The 23,570-nt window shown below is 47.1% G+C and overlaps 3 protein-coding genes across 8 annotated transcripts in view; 1 reads left to right on the plus strand and 2 right to left on the minus strand.

Moving 5' to 3' along the window:
• Positions 1-1,597, minus strand: part of ccdc102a (coiled-coil domain containing 102A) — a 47,851-nt gene extending 46,254 nt beyond the window's left edge. The window contains exon 1 of the mRNA XM_085273078.1: positions 1,309-1,597. Coding sequence (XP_085129204.1) covers positions 1,309-1,494 — 186 coding nt within the window. The 5' untranslated portion in view covers positions 1,495-1,597. The remainder of the gene's footprint in view (positions 1-1,308) is intronic.
• Positions 1,598-4,059: 2,462 nt separating this feature from the next.
• On the plus strand, positions 4,060-13,186 carry txlng (taxilin gamma). 5 transcript variants are annotated; one of them, XM_085273375.1, is made up of 12 exons: positions 4,092-4,118; positions 4,702-4,803; positions 6,148-6,256; positions 6,612-6,759; positions 7,105-7,196; positions 7,957-8,127; positions 8,206-8,400; positions 9,047-9,166; positions 9,250-9,324; positions 9,470-9,562; positions 9,635-9,730; positions 10,514-13,186. In XM_085273375.1, exons 3-12 carry the CDS (start codon positions 6,164-6,166, stop codon positions 10,841-10,843), a joined length of 1,413 nt encoding a protein of 470 aa, XP_085129501.1. In that variant the 5' UTR covers positions 4,092-4,118; positions 4,702-4,803; positions 6,148-6,163; the 3' UTR covers positions 10,844-13,186. The 5 variants fall into 5 exon arrangements, with proteins under 5 accessions (XP_085129673.1, XP_085129417.1, XP_085129501.1 ...); XM_085273207.1 differs by having other exon boundaries at positions 4,100-4,188; XM_085273463.1 differs by lacking the exon at positions 4,092-4,118 and adding an exon at positions 4,200-4,617.
• A 135-nt stretch (positions 13,187-13,321) lies between these two features.
• On the minus strand, positions 13,322-23,303 carry LOC146582668 (histone-binding protein RBBP7). Of its 2 annotated transcripts, none has more exons than XM_085273769.1 (12): positions 23,136-23,303; positions 21,066-21,210; positions 20,836-20,981; positions 20,393-20,566; positions 20,192-20,307; positions 19,434-19,594; positions 19,225-19,351; positions 19,052-19,129; positions 18,886-18,962; positions 18,723-18,780; positions 18,358-18,468; positions 13,322-13,913 (listed from the first exon to the last, which is right to left on the minus strand). In XM_085273769.1, the coding sequence occupies exons 1-12, from the start codon at positions 23,149-23,151 to the stop codon at positions 13,842-13,844; spliced, it is 1,281 nt and encodes a 426-aa protein (XP_085129895.1). In that variant the 5' UTR covers positions 23,152-23,303; the 3' UTR covers positions 13,322-13,841. The 2 variants fall into 2 exon arrangements, with proteins under 2 accessions (XP_085129895.1, XP_085129804.1); XM_085273678.1 differs by having other exon boundaries at positions 20,393-20,569.
• Positions 23,304-23,570: the final 267 nt, after the last annotated feature.

Raw genomic sequence — 23,570 nt, forward strand, 5'->3', positions numbered from 1 at the left:
CAGCTACAATCAGCTGTCATCACATCACAAGCACGAGCAGGGATCGGTCACCGGCGAGGTTCCGCTTCAATGACAGCCCTCAATACCTGAACGCCGTCACAGACAGACGAGGACAGCAACAGTACGCTGGTCTGAATAATTGATTTCTAAAGAGAGACCCAAAGATAAATAAAAGCTGCTCGAATGTTCAGTACAGCTCGTCTCAAAAGGGAGACCACCAATCATCCTGAGGATGGAGAGCTGAAGCCACAGGTGGACCAGGTGACACACAGATACACCTACACCTACTGAAACTTTGAGTTTTAATTCTTCACATAGACCCTGTAAACAAAAGTCCATCCTTCTGCCATCTTGGCTTGAACTGAACTAAGCAGTGAGCGAGTCTGGGTTTTACCAGAGGGCTGTAACATTGAACGTAACTGTAATGGTTTAATGCAAACAGACACTGAAGTTTGATTAATCACAGGTATAATTTTACAGGTTTCTGGCTCTCAGGTAAACACACGTGTTATGATTCAATAATACAGCTAGTATGATAAGCAATCGTTACATTTTAAGTTGCACAGTCTAACCCTTCCATCACTGCTTTAGCTCCTCCCACTTTAACACAACCACTAAACAGCAGGTGGGTGGAGCTTCTATCCACTCTCTGTGACATCACACAGATCCAGGAGTAGAAAAAAGTGTGACAGACAGAGTGTTTGGAGCAGCCTGAGCTTTGGGCTCAGGGATTTTTACGTTACTGTTTAACATGAAAATGAAGCAGCAGCAGACACATGACCGGAAATAACTCTGTGACATGAATGTGCAGGCATGTGTCTGACCTGAAGCTGATCCCAAACTACACCTGAACAGTCTTTTCATAAACATATTGAACCTCACAGGTGGTGCACTGATCCTCGGGTTTACACTCGTGTCCCAGCTCCTGGGGTTTTCCGCTAAGACCACCCCTGCAGCTCGGAGTAAAGCCCTCACTCGTGGACACCCTTTTTAATTTCTGCAGAGCTCGGTCAGGGTCACAGTGAACCTCCAGAAAACCCAGCTGTGCCCTGCGGGGTCCAGGGGTCACCACCCTGCAGCCCGTGCCGTGCAGGACTCACACCCAGAGGAGACAGGCTGGAGACGTGAGGATCTCTGGTCTCGCAGAGAACAAAGTGTGTGCACAGCGCTCGTATCTGCACATCAACACCCTGAAAGTGGCTCCACGGTGGAAGCAGACGGGAGGAGCAGCTTCCCTGATATCTGACACCAGCAGCGGCTGGCACTCAAACTCAGCCCGAGGAAGAGCAGCGGAGCGGGAGGACGTACCGTGAAGGTGAGCCGGTGAGCGTCGCCGTTATTCCCGCGGAACCAGTCTCTAAATCCCGCTGAAGCAGCTCCGCGGTGCCGCTTTGACTCCAGCCGAAGCCCCGAGCAGCTTTCCGTCTCTTCTCCCGTTTTTCTTCTCCGCTCTGGATGGAAAGCAGCGAGGGCAGAAAAGGGGCGGGGCTTCATCGGCCGGCCAATCGCCCGTCGGGATGACAACAATGCACAGCGCTGAGCCAATCGGGTCAGGCGCCCAGCTTCGAGCCGTTAGCTCATTGGCTGTCTGAGCTGAACGCTCCCCTGGTTGAAAGCAGAGGAGCTCAGTTCACTGAGAGCTGCACAACAAAGCAGAGGAAGATCAGAAAGCTCGGGAAACACTCAGAAAAGCTTATAATTAGTGGAATTATGAGCTGTAATCAGGAGGAACACAAACACAGCAGGATGCTGTATCTGAGGGTCGCTACTGATTTTTGTTGATCTCAGTTAATATGTAACTGAGACCAACAGTGTGATCTTATGTAGATTTTATTTAGAGTCAGATGCATTTGTCTTTGCACTAAAACGACTGAAACAATACAAATGCATACTAATATTACTCTCGCTTTTTCTCATCCATTTTCCAGCATCTACTCGGTCCACTGCGGTCCTGTGGACAGCACCTCCTCCGGCTGAAGCACATCTTCCCTCCAACCTGTCCCGGGTCTGTCTCATGGTCTCATTCTAACTGGACACCAGGAGTCATCACCTGCTGATTCACCTCTACTGCTTCCACTCCATGCAGAGCATCTGAGTGTGTCACATCACCGTATCAGGATATCGTCTCTCTGTGACATGACATAGAGCAAAGAGTAGAAAAAAAACAAACCGTTAGAAGCTGACAGTTATGGTGTGTTTTGGTGCATGTCCACATTATGATCATGAATTATGTGTTCAGCTCTGACTGATCTGATGGTCTGTGTCTCCTCTGCTCTGTGAATTCAGGCACCAGATATAACCATGGAGACGAAGGAGGAGGAGGTGTCACCACAACAGACCTCCTCCTTCAGCTGGGTTTGAAGTCCAGGAGCTAAACACAGACTGTCACTACTGCTGGAATCTAACCTGAAATCACTGCCTGAGTAACTGGCTGTAAACTGTCTGAGGACTCTGAGGGTGAGGATTCAGAGGGCAGGATTTAGTGGTGTCTGCGCGTCCTTTCACATTTTCACTCATTGAGTCTGTTTCACTGACAGAGCCGCAGATAAAGGGCACAAAACAGGAACTTATCTCCTGAAAGCCGCCCTGGACTAAAAGGATGTTTTACTTAATCAGCCTAAATAAGTGTCATGAGACTGTGTGAACTATGAGGAGTAAACAGACCGCGGTTTGCGCCCTCTGGTGGCGAGCACATCAACTGTTTCAGAGTCCGCTACGTAAACAGCTGGTTTAACCTTTGGGTGGGGGGGGACTAATAGCGCCCCCCAGCATTCCTCCAACTCAGTGAAACAGTGATAAGGTCAATCAGAAACAAACTACACACGTGAAACTTCTTCTGCGCATGCTCAGTCAGGGTTCTCATGCCACTAACTCCTTTTCTCTGAACCAAACTCTCGATGTCCTGAGCTCATTCTGGACTCACTCACTTTAACACAGCAGCTCCTAAATGGGACATTCTTATATATCATCATCGCTATTAGTATTATTAGTATAATATTGTATAATATTAATATACATTAATATATATATATATATATATATATTAATATATAATATTATACAATATTATATATATTAATATATAATATTGTATAATATTAATATACATTAATATATATATATATATATATATATAATATTGTATAATATTAATATACATTAATATATATATATATATATATATATAGTATAATATTAGTATAATATTTTTGTATTGTTGTTGTTGTTATAAATATAAAAATAAGTTAACGTCAGTGAAAAACTCCAACATAAAGATTGTTTTTTTAATAAACAAGAAGAGAGGTCCGTTATGTTATTTGGCTGTACGGATCTTTGTAAAGAAGCTAAGTTTCATCTTCCTCCCTCCCTGAAAAACAAAAATCTCTCGGGGCTTTTTTGCTTTTCGTTTCGACTTTAGATTCATCAAGCTGCTCAGATTAACACCGGAAATAGGAGCGGTGGACGCCACATTCAAATTAGAGAGTTGCCTTTTATGCACATATTTCAAAAACTGTAAAACCACATGAGAACAAGACCCCCAGAAAAAACGTATAGACTGGCAGATGATGACTACTTGGAAATATTGTTATTTATAATTTAAAAATTACAAAATTTGTGATGTTTCTTTCTTAGGGTTTAGTTAGTTTCCTCTGGCGGGACTTAGTTGGTTTTGTTTATTATTTTGGCCTGGGTTCACCCTGGAGCTATGCTTCCCTGAAATCACATTTTTTACTCATAGCTGGTTTCGGGTGTTTGGCTTGGGAACCAGGGCGGGTACTTGCCTCTCTCTCCTCCAACCTTATGTGCGTCTCTACACGCCTAGACTAGGGGCGTAACAGAAAACTTGAGAGATGTGCGCTATCACCAGTCTCACAAGCACAAGGACCCTGAAGTAATTCTAAATCAAGTTTTCCCACTCCACGGTCAGTTACACAGTTTCTGTTATGCCACAGTGACACATCTCAGATCTGATGAAAAAGGACGAGTTTCCCCATAGAGGCAATGGCTTCTTTTTTAAACTTGAGGAGATTTTATTTTGAAAAATAGATCACCGGATGTTGCGCTCGTCGGTTGATGGCAGCTTGACTCCTGCTTTCATCTCCGGTGAGGACACACAGGTAACCGCTCCAGGTGTTTAAGCGACGGCTGCCCAACTGTTAACGCTCCGGGCGGATTCAAACTGATTAGGTGGGGTATGGTTATTAGCTTGAATGCGAAGCTTTGACGAGAACCGGGAAAAAAAATGGTATTTGGCGAAGTAAAGTTTGTACAGTGCTGTTAGCAGGTAGGGTTAGCTACAGTCTGGCTGCTAGCTCAGGTTAGCCGTGCTAACAGAAGTAAACTAATGTTGGCTTTAATTTCCAAAGGCGCGTTACATTTCCGCGCGGTGTTAGTTTGTCACTTGCGCTCTTTAATCCAAAAGGTGACACCTGACACGTGAGGGATACACTTATTCACAGGAAGACAGAATCAGATGCTAGTTTAGCAGAGCAGCTAGCCTGAGCAGGATGCCGTCCGCGCCGATGGACGTCACACAAGACTCGCCTTAAATTCGGTCCGGGTTACGGTTACCGTGCTGATCCGGACCGACATGCAGCTGATAATAAATCTTTTTAGGTGGTTCTTAATGCCCAAGGGTGCCTCCTTTAATCCGGCTGTAGTGTTATACTTGAATTAACCCGTTAATGTCTTGTTTTCTAGACTTTGGTGAAGTTGGTTAGCTTACAGTGTTTACTGTAAACACGTTAACCGAGCGGAGAGAAACGGGAGCTATCCCCACACACCGGACATCAAACCCGGCAGGTAGGCTGGTGAGGTGATGCTCTGTGGTTCTTTAGCGGGACTCTCAAAGTTTCTTATCGTCGGCTTTAGCAGAACAGCTAACGCTGTAGCTGCCAGTGTTTCAGCTCTAGCTGAGTGGCTGCAGCATGTTTGCGCAGGAAAGTCCGCTCTGATGGTAGGAGAGAGGCTGAAGGTGTCACACACAGGCTCACAGGTTCACCTGCACATTCACGCGGTCAGCTCGCACTCTGTGACTCGGGCAGTCGGAAGCTAACTGCTCATTTCTGCTGTAAAGCAGTTAGCTGGTTAGGCTAGCCTGCTAGCCCGGGGTAAACTTCAGTGAGTTTGCGCCGCTGAAACACGTTATAAAGTCCATTTTAGAGATTTTTAAGCTTCTTAAAGTATTCCACCGAACGTTTTCAGGGCGTCTAAACTATCAGCTGCTACTATTAGTGGAAAGATGCTAACGAACTGGTCTGTTTGTAGGCCTGAGTGTAAGTTTTATTCAGCGCGTGTGTGCACTGAACTCACACTGTTACCATCGTGCGTACAGGGTCAGCCTGCTGCTGCTGCACACGCGTGTTTCACTGTGAACACAGTCCTGCTGTCTTTGTGGAGAAGCACGAGCTCCTCATCCTCTTCATCCCGTTCAAGCCATCAGGCTGCGGCCGAGCTGAAAGTCTGAGCTTATTTCACGCAGTTAGGGTTTATTCCACGAGAAAGACTTATTGTAAAGTTGTATTGTTGACATTGACAGCAGCTGTGGCTGGTCTCTGTTATAACAACACTTTGAATGAGGAGAAGGATTTAGGACAGAGCACCAACAGAGGTCCATAAACACCTGGAACACCAGTTGATGCTTAAACAGTGTGTGGTAAGTGATGTGCATTTACCCGCGTGGAACAACAGCAGTGGGTTTAATCACACAGTCGGAGAGGATCAACCCTGTCTGAGAATAAATCACAACCTGCTGTTGTACACCTGAGGCAGGTGAAGAGGGGTTTGAGGTCACTGTCAGTCGTTGTCAGCAGGAAGGCGACGCTCACCGCCCAGAGTTTTTCACAATATTTGGAGTGATGTCGACGTGGATTTAGTGTTTATTCTTCGTCAGTGTGAAATCTTTCTCACCTGTTTGATATTGTGAATAAGATGAAACTATATTTCCTAATCTGAAGCAGACCTGAATGGAAATACATGTCAGACTTGGCCAGAATTAGAGACATGAGAACAACTCCACTGTGTCCACCCACCACTCTGACCTCTTCAGTAAACCCAACTGCAGATTTGAGGGTCAGATAATTGATTTTATTTCTCCGTGCTTTGACTTCCATCATGTGGTAATCTCGTGTTTGCTCTGACCTTCAGCTCGTGACCGACGCTGATGGAGACTTCGGGAGTTTGCGAGCTCGATGTGGGGACGAGACGAATCGTAGGTGGCAACGATTCCCCGCCCGACCTGGACAGCCCGTCTCAGGTGAGTGTGGACGGCTCGTCGTTTGTGCTGCTGCTTGTTCATGTCTGTTCAGTGACCTGTGGGAGGTTTCTGTGTTTCCCTCAGAGTTGGGCTGTCAGATAAATAATCCCACGTGTTCTTGGTGACAGTATAATCAGCTGATTCTACACTCAGCGGACGAAATTCATCTCCTCCGCGTTGTCCTGCAGCTGGTAGTCCTTGTTCTCCACCTGCTGCAGATTCTGAGTTCAGACCAGAACAAAGATTACCACCAGCTGCAGTCCAGCACAGAGGGGCGGAGTCTGCACAGAGCGAGATCTGTGAGAGAACTTGTTTAAAGGATAACTGTCTAATAGATGGATGTGACTTTTGTTAGGAGGAGGTGTCTGAGTTTGGTTTGGGGCTCTCCTGCACCAATGAGGAGAGGGGGGAGACTCCAGGCCGAGAGGACAGTCCCAGCGACCTGGTGGAGGCGGAGCTCGATGCCGGTGGAGATGCGAAGAACAGAGAGGACAAAGCTTTTGGTACGAGCAGAACTGTAGAAGCACTGAACAGCCGGGATGCGTCTCTCACCTCAGGAATCACATTTAAATATTTACATACAAAATTTAAAACTGAATAAAACCAACACGGAGCATGTGAAGCTTCACGTGTCTGACAGCACTCACACAGATACTGTGACACATATTTAGACTTGAATCAGAATCATTCAGCTGTGATTAGACTGCTCTTTGTTTAGACCAGAGAAGTGGAAGTTTTACCAAACAGGACATTTTTGTGTTAAAGCTTTTCTATTCTTGTGTCACCCGATGTCAGTTTCTTCCTCGTTGGTCCGGTTTGTTCAGTTTTGATCTTCCGTGTGGTTTCAGGGAAGGAGGTGGTTCTTCTGATGCAGGCGCTGAACGCTCTCGCCACTCCCGAAGAGAAGCTGGCCGCTCTGTGCAAGAAATACGCCGACCTGGTGAGCCGCAAATCCGACACACCGACACTGAGCAGATACTCCCGACACCTGGGAGCAGGTGACAGGAAGCACTCTGTCACCATGTGGTGTTGGTCTGGGTTTCTCAGTGTGATCTGGAGCACGTGCTCAGTCGCTCCGTTTCAGAGACATCACAGGCAGCAGATTGATTCAGATTTAGCGACACGGTGAACACGCTCTCAGCTCCTCCGTGAGTCGTGGTCGCGGCCGATCATTTCCCGCTCTGACAGCAGCGATCGTGGTAGTTTGGTTGGATTTCTGCAGAGCTCTGTGGGTGGATCAGTGGACACCCACAGAATAATAATCAGCAGAAGCTCAGTGTGAACAACAGTAATGTTTGAAAATAATCACAAAGCTTCAGTTTGTATTTTTGGAGCCACAGAAGTAAATGAATCCAACAAGCTGGGCATCTGGAAAAAGTATGGAGATGTTTCACGCTTCAGATTTCACGTCACCATCTCACACAAAGGTGACCTTAGACCTCAGGAAGCTCTCACAGACTTGGACATAAAGAAGAAGAAAGTACGAGGAGGTTGTCAGATTCTGGCATGAAGCCTGGTTTGACTGACTCGGATACGACTGGTGACACTTGAACGGCTTAGAGATGTCCCCTTTCAGATCAGGCTTCTTGGTGCTACATGTTTCTTCTAAGCCTCCACACACACCACGCTGCCGTCAGCTTCCTGTTTGTTTCCATAAACATAAAAATGACCCAGTTTGTTCTGTTGTTGCTGTCTTTCAGCTGGAGGAGAGCCGCTGCATGCAGAAGCAGCTGAAGGCCCTGCAGAAGAAGCAGTCTCAAATCGTGAAGGAGAAGGTGCACCTGCAGGGGGAGCACAGCAAGGCCATCCTGGCCCGCAGCAAGCTGGAGAGTCTCTGCCGGGAGCTGCAGAGACACAACAAGACCCTGAAGGTAGTTCAGCCGCCACAAACACCTGATGAGGACCATTTTACATTTGTGCAGGTGTCACTCCTCCCCTCAACCCCGCAGGAGGAGAACGCCCAGCGGTCCAGGGAGTACGACGAGCAGCGGAAGGAGGCCATGCTGCACTTCCAGATGACCCTGAGCGACATCGAGGTGCAGATGGAGCAGCACAGCGCCCACAACACCAAGCTGAGGCAGGAGAACATGGAGCTGGCCGAGAAGCTCAAGAAGCTCATCGAGCAGTACGAGCTCCGAGAGGAAGTGAGTTTAGGTCCCGCCTGCCGTCCAATCAGAACAGTCTGTTTCTGCTCATGAAGTCAGCGCTGGTTGTTATGAAGAGGATTAATGCTGCCATTAAAAAGGCAGAAATGCATTCTGGGTGTCACAACAGACTCGGCCTGGTTGTGACACTCTGTCTGCACACTGACGTCTGCAGCAGGTGATCCTGGTTCTGCTCATGCTGCAGGTTCTGGTTGGAGTAACCCTCCAGGACCCTCATCGCCAGCTCCAGACTCTGGCCACAACACACATGGTCAAATAAATTGATTGTGGAAGATGTTTTAAACTTAAAAACAAGGCAGTCGCTTCATCTCCCAAAGATGGAAAATACGTTGCCTCCACGAAGGTCCTTTAAGACGTCTTAGATACACATTTAAAGGTCTTACAGACAATTACGGTCTTAAATCTACTCTTCAGTCATGTCGCAGTGAGACAACACTGAAGGTTTCATCGCCTCGGCACATTCAGGTCACTCGCTGTGACAGCGTCCTGCACACCGAGGAGAAACATAACCAGGACCTGAGAAGCTTGGCTGGGATTAGAGCAGCAAGAAAAACGTTGCTTTTGTAGTAATCTTTACAGTCACTCAGCTCCTGCTGCAAACGAGATTTCTGTTGTTTCTCTGCAGCACATCGACAAAGTGTTCAAGCACAAGGAGCTGCAGCAGCAGCTGATGGACGCCAAGCTGCAGAGAATCACCGAGATGATGAAGGAAGTGGAGGAGAAGCAGCAGCGTGAGAGAGACTTTGTGAGGATCTCAGTTTGTTCTGGTTTTTATCGCAGCTGTAAATGAGCTCAAGTGTCTGAGAGACTGTGTCTGTGCCGCTGCAGCTGCTGAAGGACGCCACCGAGTCCAGACGCAAGTGTGAGCTGATGAAGGAGCAGGAAACCCAGCTGAAGCAGCAGGTACACGCGCGCGCGCACACACACACACACACACACACACACACACACACACACACACACACACACACACACACACACACACACACACACACACACACACAGGTCAGCTGGATCGTCTCCATTACTCACTGCTCTCGTCTCTCAGCTCTCTCTGTACATGGACAAGTTCGAGGAGTTCCAGAGCACCCTGGCTAAAAGCAACGAGGTCTTCACCACCTTCAGACAAGAGATGGAGAAGGTGAGTCACCTGCGTGTCAGCGTGCGGTTACCTGCTCACCTGTCTGTGTTTCTAAACTCTGTGTGCCTGCAGATGACCAAGAAGATCAAGAAGCTGGAGAAGGAAACGACCCAGTGGAGGACCAAATGGGAGAGTAATAACCAGGCGCTGCTGCAGATGGCAGAGGAGGTGATTCTTCTTCGTGGGCTGTGTTTTGTTTTCCTCGAAACGTTTAAAGTGACCGATGTCGATCTAAAATGAAGATGGAGGCACGTTTTTGGCCTCAGATGTTTCAGACACACACTTTAGAAATGCCGGAGCAGACGTAGGAGAGCCAGACTGATTAGTGTCTCGCAGATCAAGTGTTCAGCACCATCACAGCCTTTAAAACATAAAGGTCCAACGCTCGAGTGCACTCGTCTGAACTCGGGAGCTGAAAGAAGCAGCCACGCTGAAGTGCCAAAAGCTGCAGTTCCTCTGATGTCCAGCAGAGGCAGCAGTGAGTCAGTCCCCATAGACTCCCATGTTAGAACTTTCCAGCAGAAATAAGCACGTTTACAGCCTGAGACACAAACTGTTTGGTCTCTGTGGATCATTTCCTCCTTTATTACACCTGTACGGTGGAGGACGTTCCTAAAACACGCCTGGATTAAAGTTTGTTTTATTAGGGGCGTGGCCTTCTTTTTTTTACTTGAAGTCAGTTGTTGATCCCACACACACTCTGCTAACTGTTTGGCTACTCGTAGTGAATTATATTGGCTCTCTTGTTTAGGGGAGCTTTCTGTAATTGGACATCCTTTAGTTGAACACCCTGATTCTGACCAGGCTCTGATCTCTGGCCTCTGAAAACCAGCATGATGGTGGTCAGAATGCCAGTGTCGAGACCCGACGCGGTGATGTCACAGGAGCTTCATCCATCTGATTCTTCCTCCTACATGAAACTGGACCTGACTGAATGTTGTTGTTTTGCAGAAAACGCTGCGTGACGGTCACTTCAAGGCTCTGCAGGGGAAGCTGGAGCTGCTGGAGAGGCTGTGCAGAGCTCTGCAGAAGGAGAGGAACGACCTGAATAACCGACTCAGCCTCCTCCAGGAGCAGGGAGACAAAGGGAGCGCCACATCTCCTCAGGCCAAGCCGCGAGAGCCTTCGGCCGAGGATGGAGAGGATTCGGAGGATTCGGCGCAGGGTGACGGGCCGGAGACGGCGGCCGTTCAGGAAGCTCTCAGACCACCTGAAACAGACCCGATGGCGTCTCCTGGTGACAGCGAGCCTGCAGAGACGGCGAGCACGCCGCAGGACTGAGCTCACCTCGCAGCCTGCGTGGAGGTGAGGGGGCGTGGTGGGAGGGGCTTCACGCAGCTCCAGCCTAGTTCCACAACTAGCCAGAAAACCATCTTCAGTGGAGATGGAGCTCTTTTTTTTTTTTAACATAGACCTCCTCAGATTTCTACACAGAAGCTGAAGCCGTGTCTCTTTGTGTGATAAATGATTGTATCAGATTCTCTAAATCGTGGCCCACGGTAACGATCGGCACTTCTTCATACTCCCCGTTTCTACTCGATCTTTATTTTCATAGGGAACCTCCAGGCGGGCCTTCGATTTCTCTCCTCACACGCCTGAGTATGACTTTGATTTGAGTCGGACACGCTGTCGAGTGTCTGAGGAAACGGGACTGGGGTCAGAGGTCATCTGACCGACCACAGGGGCGGGAAATGGCAGAACCTCGCAGTGTAGTTGGTTCTAAGTGTTTCCAGCAGATTGAGTCTGTCTGCTGCAGCCGCGATTTCAGTCAGTCTTAAATTTTATTAATGATGAATGAGTCTGTGGATGTCTCCTCCACCATGATGCAGCTCCACCTGCTGCACGTTCAGGTGAGAGGAAACTTTCAGAGGACAGTCAGCGACACTGATCCACGGTGCAGCTCTGATCACGTTTAAACGAATGTTTAGAAAAATAATCAAAATGATTCAATTTGAACTTTATTGAAATGTAGGAGCTTCGGTCTGATCACACAAATGTTTTTTGGTTTTCATTAACAAAACTGGTGATAACAGGAAGTGACTGTAGTTTAACGTCACGTCGTTAATGTCACGCGGCTGCCATCGGGACGCAGCGGGATCGCTTTTGAACCTGCTGATAGGCACCGAGTCGGCATGACGACAGCCTCTGTCAAGTGTTTAAAAAAACAAATACAAACCATGAGTTTTGGGCGTTGTTTGCTGCCCCCCTGTGGTCAACCAGTGTCATTTCTTCTCCTTTGAAGCCGTTCAACACGTTTCTGGGGATCATGCATGTGTTTTGTGTTGAGGAGCGTGCACGTGTGAGGAAGAGTCGAAGGCCTTCGTCCTCTGAAAAGTGATTTCATGTAAATTATGTTTGGAAATGATGATGGGCTCTGTGATCTTTATACTGGAAGAAAAGCTGAATGTGATTTTTCTTTTTTTAATGAATCTGAATAAAAAAAAGAAATGTTGGTTTCTGTCAGTGATGCATATTATTAGGAACACCTGGGTCTGAGCAGGGGTCAAATCCCGCTCCGGGTCATTCTGTGGGGATTAAGTCATCAAGCAAGAAATTGTCTCAAACATTCATCTCTCTTCACCTTTTCATCATTTATCAGTTTTCTTTGACCAGGTCGTTAAAGTGGATCTATTTTGTTTCTATTCTTGGACTGTACCAGACCAGCTTTGCATGATTCAAAATAATCCTTCTGTATATCATACCTGGCCTCACTGCTGCTGAAATAGGCTGGTTTAGCTCCTCCCACTTTAAGACAGCATTCTGATTGGCTGCTTCTTGAAAAACAGGGCACCACCTCTCTGTGACATCATCCAGATTCAAGAGTAGAAAAAACAGACTGTTTAGAGCAGCTGAGCTTTAACATGAAGGACACAACGCAGGAACAGGAAATACACGACAGGAAGTGAGCAGAAGCAGGTCCACTTTAACTCGGGGTCACCCTCGATGGTCCCGCCGACGTGTCGACCGTGTTTCAGAGCGTCTCCGGCGTCGGATGAGGCTTTTTTGATGTGCCGTCGTTTAAAAAACGCTCCAGCTGCTTTCTGCGCTGTTCTCCTGCTGCACATCTGTAATTCAAACCACACAGCAGCGCCCAAATGACTGAGGCAGTTTGATCCGTTTTCATCTTTTTCCTGTCAGGTGATGGCGTCTGTCTCCGCCCACCACAAAACCTCAGCACGACCTTTTATCGAGAACGTTAAACTTTATTGAAACAGCTGCGAGAACAGCAACGCTGAAAGTTTGAAGGAGCGTTTGGACCCGTCAGATTCACCGGTTCTGTTTTTATTGAACTTGTTCCCCCCCACACACGCATAATGAAGGGGCCAGATAAAGTCACATGATCAGTGTTTGGACCTGTCAGGTAACGGATTGTGTTCGACATGATTTCACCTGTGACCTCTTTAAAAGACTGTACATGGAGGATGGAGGTGGTGACGCTGGGGACCAAGGTTGCGGCACGTTTCTTCTTTCTGACTCTCAGGTAATGTCAGAATCTACCTCTGCAGGTGAGACTGAACAAAGAGGCGTCACAGCTTTGGAGAGCTTCTTGTTTGACTAACGACCCCTCGTTACCGTGTTCCTACAGTCTGTCTCGCTTTTTAATAAACGTTTTGTAGAATTTGCAGCGCTGCTGGTTTCTGTTCTTTGATTCCTGTTTGTTCCTCATGTTGATCAGGTCGTTGTTTTCATAACGGCACAAATGATACAGGAGCTGATGGTTTGGCTAGAGGCCGGATCTTAAAGAATTGCTGAGACGCATTTTTGGAAAAGTTACAAAAGCTTTATTGCGATCAGAGGTGCAGGAACCAAAAACTAAAGTTTCACATCATGTAACAGAACAAAGGTCTGTTTCCCTCGGGTGTAGGAATTTAGCCAAATGCAGGGGTGAGGAAGTACCGAAGGAGCGGGAGGCGAACGCAGCGGGAATGTTTGTTTGGAGGACGCGTCGTCAACTCGGGAACATCTAACAGGAGCTGCAGGTGGAGGAACGGAGCAAGCTATGCTGTAACGCTGCGTTTCCTTCCGTCAGCCCTTTTAAAATGAATTCACAGCGACAGCGTGCACACAGAGCCAATCCATCGAGCTCCGCCCACCCGAGAGGGACTTCAGTTCTTTTCCAGGTGCGTCGGTGCTTTTGGGTACCGGGCAGTGGTGAAGCGAAGCGAGACGGCGCCGGAGTGCGAGACGCCTCCAACGCGCCGCGCTGCTCTTTTCGCACTGAGATGAATCAGAGGGAGGGAGAGGACGGGTGGGGGTCAGGGGTGGAGCCTGTGCGGGGTTATGATCCCTGAGCCTCCAGCTCTGACGCAGGTGTGTTGTCGGGCTCCTCGTCATTGTAGATGTTCTCTGCCTGCAAGAAAGGAAGGAACCGTTAGAAGCAGCGCTGCAGTTCCTACCTCAACACGGGCGGCGTGAGAGATCGGCAGGAATCTGATGAACATCAGACGAACAGTCCTCTTTCCCCCCGATGTTAAAAACATTGCACTCTGACATTGTTGAAACTGGCCTGACACAATGATGGACCACCTTCTACCTTCATAATTCATATTTACATGCATATTAACATTTTGAGGCTCTCGCTGCAATCCAGCGGTTTCTTCAACTGTCCACAGCTGTGCAAACGCTCTCGGGTTTGAAGGGTTGTTTCTCCAGACTGGATATTTCAGCTCCACAGGTAAAGGTGGGATTTGTGCTGCTCATGCACCAACCAGAGCATCCTGACGGGTAATATCTGCACCTCATACGTGAACAGCACCAAGCAGGACAGACGAGCTCGCCGAAGAGTGGTGCGCTCTGCCGAACGCATCATTGGCTCAGAGCTCCCTCGCCTGCAGTCTATAGACTCTGTGCGCCTTAGCATTTGCTACTATTCACTCCTTGTTCAACAAAGTAGCCAACTTTATTTTTTACAATTATTACAGATGTTTTAAGGCTGTAAAAACCCCTCACTGTACACTTTGTACACGTTTCTCAGGAAGGCATGAACATTTTCACTTTTCTCTCTTCTTTAAACGCTCAAAGTTCAAACCTTTGTAGAAAAATAAGTCCAGTATTATAGAATGAAACCACAGATCAAACCCTGTTTTCAGGTCCAGAACACGGAGTAGAGCCGCTGCCAGAGAATTCAACATTTATGAATCAGAAGTCCAACTAGGGATGGGTACCGGTATCCGGTCCCATGATGTCACCGGTTCTGACATAAACGGTAGTAACCAGACCGAAAAGCAGCGCACATTTCGGTGCTTTATTTCGGTGCTTTTTTTTTCCTGAGCTGTGATACACTTCTAGCCAATCATTTTACGTTTCCGATGATAGTAGGCGGGGCCAGGTACGTACGTTCTTTTAGAGCAGAGCTACAGATTAAAAATGTCCAAGGCGAAGCGGTCAAAGTCTGGCTGTACTTCACAGCAAAAGATGCAAACTCAGCAGCAACAAGTGCTTTAAGCTGATACTGTGATACTGTCAAAGGAGGTAACACCTCGAATCTGATGAAACACCTGGCGACGCATAGCGTTTTTTTTAAAAGCCCAGAAATGCGCCGTATTTGATAGCTTACTGCGAGACCTCACACCGAGCGCGTCTACTGCGGGTGGGTTGCCTGTTATGCAACATCCCCCAAAAACACGAAGAGGAGAGTCCTGGCCCCTAGCCCTGCCAGTGTAGCAGAAATGATGAGGATGATGATGCAGCAGCAGCCGTTCTTCTCTGCGTGAGTAGCTTAATGTTGTTCGTGTGTAATTTACGTTGAGTAGGCTAACCACGTTATTACATTAATGCATGTAAGGTGAACTAGCAAACATCATCATAGCTACATGCGGCTGTCTTCTTGTTTGATGGCAGATGCTCCCTTCACCCTGGCCAAAAAGGCTAAAATGACCAAAGAAAAAGTGGGAAACAGTTAAACATGAGAGGTTTTTGGACAAAGTTTGTGTTTTTTCCATTGTTTAAGCACTGCTTCCAGCCAAGAGTGATACCATATATGCCCCATAGCTGCAGAAAAGGCTAACATTGTTATCTTTTTACAAAAAACAGCTGAACATGAGAGGTTTTTGGACCAATTTTGTGTTCTCCATTCTTTAAGCACCGGCACCGTTTCAAAAGTACCGATTTGGCACCGGTATCGGATAAAACCTAAACGATACCCATCCCTAAGTCCAACTTTTTGTGCGATGGTTAGTGTCTTTAGAGTCACACTGTACTGTATAGGAGAGATGGCACGGAGGAGATCGACAATGCGCTGTATACAAAAAAAGGCAATGAAAAAAGAAATGAGTGAAACAGCACAGCTGCGTTATAGTGAGGGACCGCTGTAATTTTGAAGGTACGTCACAACATACCCTTTGTAAATACTAATGCATAGAAACCCTGATCAGCAACCATTCATTTATTTTTTTCTGTGGTTTTTTTTCACGGTTTGTTGACATGCTGTGTAGGTGTGGACTGATATCGACACAACGGGGGAAACATCTGGCTTTCACTGTTGTTCGCCTGTAGATTGAACATTTGCCTGTTTAAATCATAAGAACTGTCACTATGCAGAGATGTGCTTCTGCTGCAGTGATGCAGTTCTGCTTGTGTTGAGTGACGTAAACAACCAACCGATCTAAACTCTTCAAACGTCAAAACTGATCATTTGATTTTTTATGACACAGTAATGGTGAGCGTTCCCATCTTCTGCTCTTTGTAACTTAACGCGATCTTTGTGTTTTTGTGTTTTGGACATGGTTTGGGAGTCCATCTTCGCAGTAGCAATTGACCGCAAAATAAAGTTACTGGAAATGCACAACTTTACATCCGGTCTTAAAACAGGAAGTTAGTATTTTCTTGTGCACAGGGTCTATTTACACCAAGTGGTGCAGCACCAAAGCCGGGAAGATGCTGAAAGACCCCTCCCACCCCACCAATGGACTCTCACTGTTGAGGTCAGAGAAGCGCTTCCGCTCCAATAAGGCCAACACAGAGAGAAAGAGGAGGAGCTTCCTCCAGGCTACTCGGGCAATGAACCAGGTGTAGGACTGGAGACTCTGCATATCTCATATCACCGTCTGCTGATTTGCACCTTTTTATTTTGGATTTTTAACTTTCATTTTATACTTGATTTGTAATTTTAGTTTTATTCATGTATCTGGTCTGTCGTACTGTATGCGACAAATACAATCTGAATTTGGATCAGGGCTCGTACGGCCGCCTCAGAGCGGTCCACTGCTGTGTTGTTAGCCATTCCTGTGTCTTTGTCCTGTTGGAGGACCCACAAGCTGCGACCAAGGCAAAGCTTTGTGACGCTGCACAGCTCAGCCCAGAATGCACAGTAGCTACAGCGCTGTGACCACGGAGCTGATGAGCCGATCGAGGCCTTGAACTAGGGCTGGGCGATATATCAAAAATTTATCGTTACCGAAATTTATGACTCTCATCGACGTCATTTTGCCCATGTCGGTAAATTCGGTATTTAAAAAAAAAAGAAAAGGCATGTGCAGGTTGGCGATGTTCATGTCCCTTTAAGACGCTGTGCTACGTTACAGACTTGACGGGGTGGAGTCACATGACTCTACTACCTGTAACAAGACGAGACACGGGTGAACAAATGGAGGACGATTTAAATGTTGAAGCAGCAGCGACGGAGGTAGAGCTGGTGGAGGAGGAAGAGGAGACGCTTGTTAACAAAAAAAATGTTCAAGCCCTGCTTAATTTTAACTATCAGTGTTCTATTGAAGTTTTTTGCAAACAGCACTATTTAATGTTTTTGTTTAACAGTTTATAGTTTTCACTAGTTACATGGCAGTGCTTAGTATTTATTATAGTTTTTTCTGTGTTTAATTGACATTTGTGTTTGTGACATTATTTGTTTACAAGTTCTAGTACCTCAAGGCCTTAGCAGAGATAGGCCTTTGTCCATGATGGCATTACATTTGCACAATCATTGTTTACTTTGTGAATAGCCAATGTGAAACATATTTATTATTAAACTATTTTGTTTACAAGGGATATACATTTTTTAGAGAGCATGGTTACATATTGTATCCTACACTTTTTATTTTGTTCAGTTAATAAATCTTAACCACTAAAAGTACTTACTACTATTGTCTTCATTTATTTTCAGTGACATTTTACAGTCCTTTAAAGTGGTAATAATATAATTGCAATGAATAGGTCTAGGGGGAATAATATTATCAAAATAACTGGAGGAACTATGCTGCCTGCCACAGCCCCATCAAATGAAAACCCCCCTCCAAAAAAAACGTTTGTTTTTTTTGGCACTTGGGGTGGTTATCGTCCATTTATCGTTATTGAGGTTAACTGCTCAATTTATCGTGATATTGATTTTGGGCCATATCGCCCAGCCCTACCTTGAACGCTACAACCGGGACGGCTCCAGTAAGACAACATTCCCAGTGTCTCTGTTAGTTTTCAGCACGGATCCTGCATCACACTCAGCCTCCCTCCAAAACCTCGCAAACCATCACCGCACCCCGAGTAGGTTTAAATAAATCAATCTTTGTTTGGAGGATCAGACAGCCGACGTTCTGATGTTCTTGAAATCAAAACGACCGTTGGCGTGCTCGTGACACCGTTTCTGAAACATCTCCGAACGAGCTTCCAGATGTTTTGGTCTTTGGCGCGAGTGAAACGATATTCTGTTTTCCTGAAGTCGGCTTTCACAAGTCGAAATGACATTTCCATGTCAGAACTCCGAGCTGCTGCTGTCGCATCACCCACCACTTCATCTGATCTGTTACCGTCACACACTGTGTGTCTGTGTGTGTCTGTGTGTGTCTGTGTGCGTGCGCGCTCACCATCTGCCACACTTGCATGATGTTGTCCTCAGACACCGAGCAGATGATCCAGGGCTCGTTGGGGTTCCAGGAGAAGTCTGAGATCTTTGCCGTGTGGCCGCCGTGGATGAACTGATGGAGATCAGCAATGACAGGTTAGAGAGGCGGGGCTTTGTTCTGACAGGAAAATGATGCACCTGCTGATCACACCTGAAGCACTCGAACACTCTCTGCTTACGTCACAGTATCTGAGTAAGCGCACTTGTCTCATCGAAAGGTCAAAATGAACTAAAACATGTTTGTTTTTTAGGTCAGCCATGATCATGTGATCAGAATAAAGACATGCGAGTGTCACCTAAAGACGTGACGCTGACATCATCACCTACCAGGAGCTCTGGCGGGCCGTCTTCAGCGTCCTCTGCAGACTGCTCCTCCCCAATTTTGCTAAAACGACACAAATCGATATCAGTATTTTTAATAAAAATACATTAGTGTCATTGTCTCAAGCCCCGCCCTGATCTGAAGCTCCGCCTGACAGCGAGGCATTACCTGAGATCCCAGACATTGAGACGCCGGTCGGTGCCGCTGGATGCCAGGATCGTCTCGTTGTGAGGAGACCATTGTACCTAATAAAAAGGACAGGAAGGCCTCGCCATCATTTTTCCGATCACGTGTGAGTCACCGACGAAGCCTCACAAACACTTTCAGGTCTCACCTGGAAAATTTCATCTTTGTGTGACTCAAAGGAGTGAAGCTTCAGTTTGAGGTTTCTCAGATCCCACAATGCAACAGTCTGACAGGAAGAAAAGCACACACACCTCAACATATACGAGTAATAGAAAAAACTTTATTCTTACGATGACAGGAGCAGGTGGGTGTGTCCTCTACCTTATCGGCAGAGCCGGTGGCCAGGATGAACTCGCTGTAGGGATTGAAGCTCAGACAGTTGACCTCGGCGGTGTGAGCGTCCACCGAGTGGCTCGCTTTGGACGTGTTGTTAGAGCGCGTGTCCCATCTGAGGATGGTTGGAGGCGGGTCAGAGCCAGCAGGTTTGATCGCACAGTTAGAAACAACCACCACCTTTAACGATCACTTACATCATCAGCTTCTGGTCGTCGGCGACGGAGCCAAAAAGTGACTCGTGGAGGAGATGCCAGGAGACGTCCTCCACGACCGCCGTGTGGCCCGTGAAGATGGTCTTTGCGTCCAAGATCTTCCCTTCTTTTGGACCGCCCCCGATGTCCCACAGGCAGATGGTCTGAGAGGAAGAGGAGGCGGGGCATGTGGAAGTTTTATGAGCAAACAAACATGAAATGTTTAATTGTTCCGTAACTGCGTTCGTCTTCAGATGATAAAAGCAAAGACGATCGTTCTTATTCCTCTGAATGACTACATGTAGAGTTTAGTGTCAACTGTGACCATCAGGGGGAAAATCCACTCGTTAACGGGACTGAGCAGCAATAACGAGACGACTTCTGTACGTCACCGCGTGACCGGGACGAAATGTTTGGCTCACCGGAAGAAGCACCTGCTACTTTCGCTCTGGAATTTTTTTCCTTGGAAAATTGATGAAAGACAGAAATATTTTTGATCTTATCAACTTTTTAAAATTAAAAGGGCCTTTATTCTGAAAGTCCCAAAAGTCTTGACAGCATCCAATAAGAAACTGGAAGCTTTTATTTTGAAAAGCTGGCCTTTTATAAAAGAATTTTAGGTATTTTAGTTTGAAATCTGACATTGAGCATCCTGGTAATGTCCTGCTGTCGGCCTGTGTGACTTCTAAACCCTTAAACTTGACCCTCACAGGGACCCTTCTTCAGTTCGTGTACTGAAGCTAAACGATGATGTCACGTACGTGGTCGTCGGAGGCGCTGAGCAGGTTGCCGCTGAGGTTTGGATTCCAGGAAAGGCCATATCCTTCTTTCTGGTGACCTTTCAGTCTTAGGTCAGGATTACACTCCCCGCTGGGATCTGAAACGCACACACACATGCCTCGTCATGATGCGTGAGGGCGTTTGATTTTAGCATGTAGCGAGCAGCCGGGCGGCGACCTCACCTGGCTTGGACGGGTGTTTAGTGTAGTCGAAGACCAGCACGTCGGAGGTGGGAGTCTTGGTGGCAATGATGCAGGGGTTCTGGGGCATGTAGCGCGCTCGGTTCACTTCGCCTTCGTGGTTGATCTTTATCTCGATCTCGATCTTCCCGCTGACGGAACCGAAGCCGCCGAACTCTGAAAGATCAACAACGCTCAGATGGAGAGGAACAGGCGACGGCGGCATGACCGCCGTGTCCTGACCTACTGTACCCGAAAGCTGCTCAGCGGCACGCTAAAACACTAATGCTACCTGTGGGAGTGGCGCACCTTCAGCACACCTGAACAAAGCATCAACGTACCTGCTGGGAGACACAACAACACAGTGTGAGTGCACAGATCTGCTAAACCCCTCCCTTTCAGACAGGAAGTAACTGTAACCAGCACATAAACATGCCCTTCCTTACCTCCTTTCTCGCTGTCGTAGTGCGACGCGTCAAACTGGGCGTCGTCGTTTGGAACCTGGACACTCGCGATAACGAGGTGGTTCTGCTCGTCTGACGTGTGTGTCCCTAAAACTAGCCTGTGGACCGCGTAGTCCTTTCCCTCCGGCCTGTGGAGAGCGCCGAGTTGAACCGTCACCATAACTAGCCAATAAAGCAGCAGCTTCGCACACACCTGAGCAGCCTTCTTTTACCTGTTGACATCCGGGAGCCACTGCACCGTCAGGCTGGGCCACTCCAGCGCATGCGTCATCACCAGGTCGTACAGGAAGGGCGTGTTCTTCTTCCAGATCTTGTACTCCTCGTTGATGACCCGCTCCTCCACCGCATCGTCGTACACTTCAGAGAGACCACAAGGTGAGACACAGGTACACGCGTCTCATCCTGACTGTATGTGAGCTGCAGACATCTGCTCCTGTTCTGCAAGTCTTTGACCACATTTTTACAACTGCCTTAAAAAGACATTAATAAGAGAAACTCTTTAAAAAGAAATAACGGTATGTATAGAAAAGATGAAGATGTTTTGGTCCAATCAGATCGTCCAACACACGAAACACAGTACGTTTACACAAATCAGCTGTTAAATCTCACATTAGAATTATCGTCACTCCCACTGTGCTTAAGATTTTTCTTATATATATTTTACTGTATTCAGTAATCATCTGTACACTGTATAGTATTGTTCTTATTAATGTTTCAAACACTTCTTTAATTCACCTTTTCTTCGTGTCCCTTCTGCTGATGTGAAAAGTGAATTTCCCCAGTGTGGGATGAAATAAAGTCTGTGTCTATGTCATGATGCCATCCTGCTGATGTTTTGGAGTTTTCCCCTTTTTCTGCGGAATTTCCCGCAACTTCTTATTTATATAGCGCCTTTATTTATATAGCGCCAAATCACAACAGCAGTCGCCTCAAGGCGCTTTATATTGTACAGTAGATCGTACAATAATAGATACAGAGAAAAAGCCAACAATCATATGACCCCCTATGAGCAGCACTTTGGTGACAATATAACGGTGCATCGCTCCCGAGTGTTACTGCCCAGTGATGGATCAGCCTGCTGTGAGGAGGAGAGACCTGTGAAGGTTTCTACCATCACCTGATCACCTGTGACCACGAGCTGCAGGCAGCAACTGAAACAACACCATCGAGAATGCAAACAACAGAAATGAGCTTCCTCTGAACGGCGTCCCAGCTTTAGAGATGTGGTGAGGTGTTTCGTGATCTGGGAGAAGAGCCGGCAGGACTGGGACACGCTCTGAGGAACTGATGCTTTCACTGACCGCTGTCGGCTCAAAGTAAGGAGGCTTTACACCAGCTGACCGAAACTCTGCTGCCCGACTCGTCACTGGGACCAAGAGGAGAGGTATGAAGCTCCGACCTGCACGGCTAACACCTTTGGAGACTTTGATACCTGAAATCTTTGAGCTTAAACATCTCCAGGCTTCAGTCAGCCTGTGGATTACTGTTTACTTTTACTGTATTTTAAATTCTGATTTAATAAGCAGTTTCCATTTTTTTTTACCTCAGTTTTATTATTATTTACTCATTACAGTAGTCAAATTACTGTATATTTTACTCTATTTTTATTATGCATCTGCCTCGTTTCTTAACACATTAGTTTTTACTGAATTAGTTTCTAAATGTAGTCTTAATCTGCTCAAACTATTTAAACGTTGAAAGTGTTGCTTTTGTGCTCTTTTTAAGTTATTATAAATCGCTTATTACTGCATAATGATTTTACTCTGCTTTATTGTCGGCTCTGACCGGACTGAAAGGTGCTGACAATAAAATCTGATTGATTGATTATCTGATTAATAATCACGTGATGCCGCCTTCACAGCACTTTCATGTATGAAACGTTACCGGGGAAGCAGAGTGGACCTGGACTGGAGCAGTTTGGGGTTCAGTCAAAGTGCCTTGCTCAAGGAGTCCTGACCAGCCTCACGTGCAGGAAACAGACTCCAGCTGTGTGCGTGCTGACTAACAGAGGAGCTGCTGTTCGTGGTGAGGCAACAGCTCATTAACGTCAAACCGGGTCAGTTTGGAGATCTGACGTCATACCGAACTCAAAGACTGGGCGTTCAAACGCGCTCGTGTTTAAAAACGGAGGCTTTAAACCCGGGAAAGCTCGCGCTGACAGCTCTGATATTAGCATGTGATGCTAACATGAGACCCTAACAGAGTTTGCGCGCACAAAGCGGCGCGCTCGGAAAACAGGCCAAAGCAGTTTTTCGGCGCCGAGCAGCGGCCGTTAAACGTACCCTCTTTATCGGCCATTGTCCAAACTCTGCCCGCGACTCGGAGCCGGACGGCAGAGAATCCAGGAAGGCGGGAGTTCTGTTAAAACTGCTGCTCGGGGGAGCCGCTGCTAAACCCAGAGTCCTTCCCTCTCAGCGCCGGATTACGGAGGAGCGCTGCGCATGCGTGAGCGCGCGCATACTACAGGGGATCAGCGCTGTGCACAGACTGCGCAGACAGGGCATGCGCATCGAAAACAAAGAGAACACAGAAACAGCGGAGGACCACGGTGATGGGCACAGGACCAAAGGCAACAGTACAGTGGGCGGTGTCACGTGGGGGCGGGGTCGAATATCAAATTTACACTTTACAAGATTTACAAGAAACTGGCAAATTCATTAGAAAAACCCCCCAGTATTTTTTAAGAGGAAGGAACAGAAAATGTACAAGGAAAAATG

This window comes from Mchenga conophoros, linkage group LG1, assembly GCF_057382185.1.
Source record: "Mchenga conophoros isolate Kocher_MC1m ecotype Shallow Benthic linkage group LG1, M_conophoros_male_GT1.1, whole genome shotgun sequence".
In the NCBI taxonomy this organism is placed as follows: Eukaryota; Metazoa; Chordata; class Actinopteri; order Cichliformes; family Cichlidae; genus Mchenga; species Mchenga conophoros.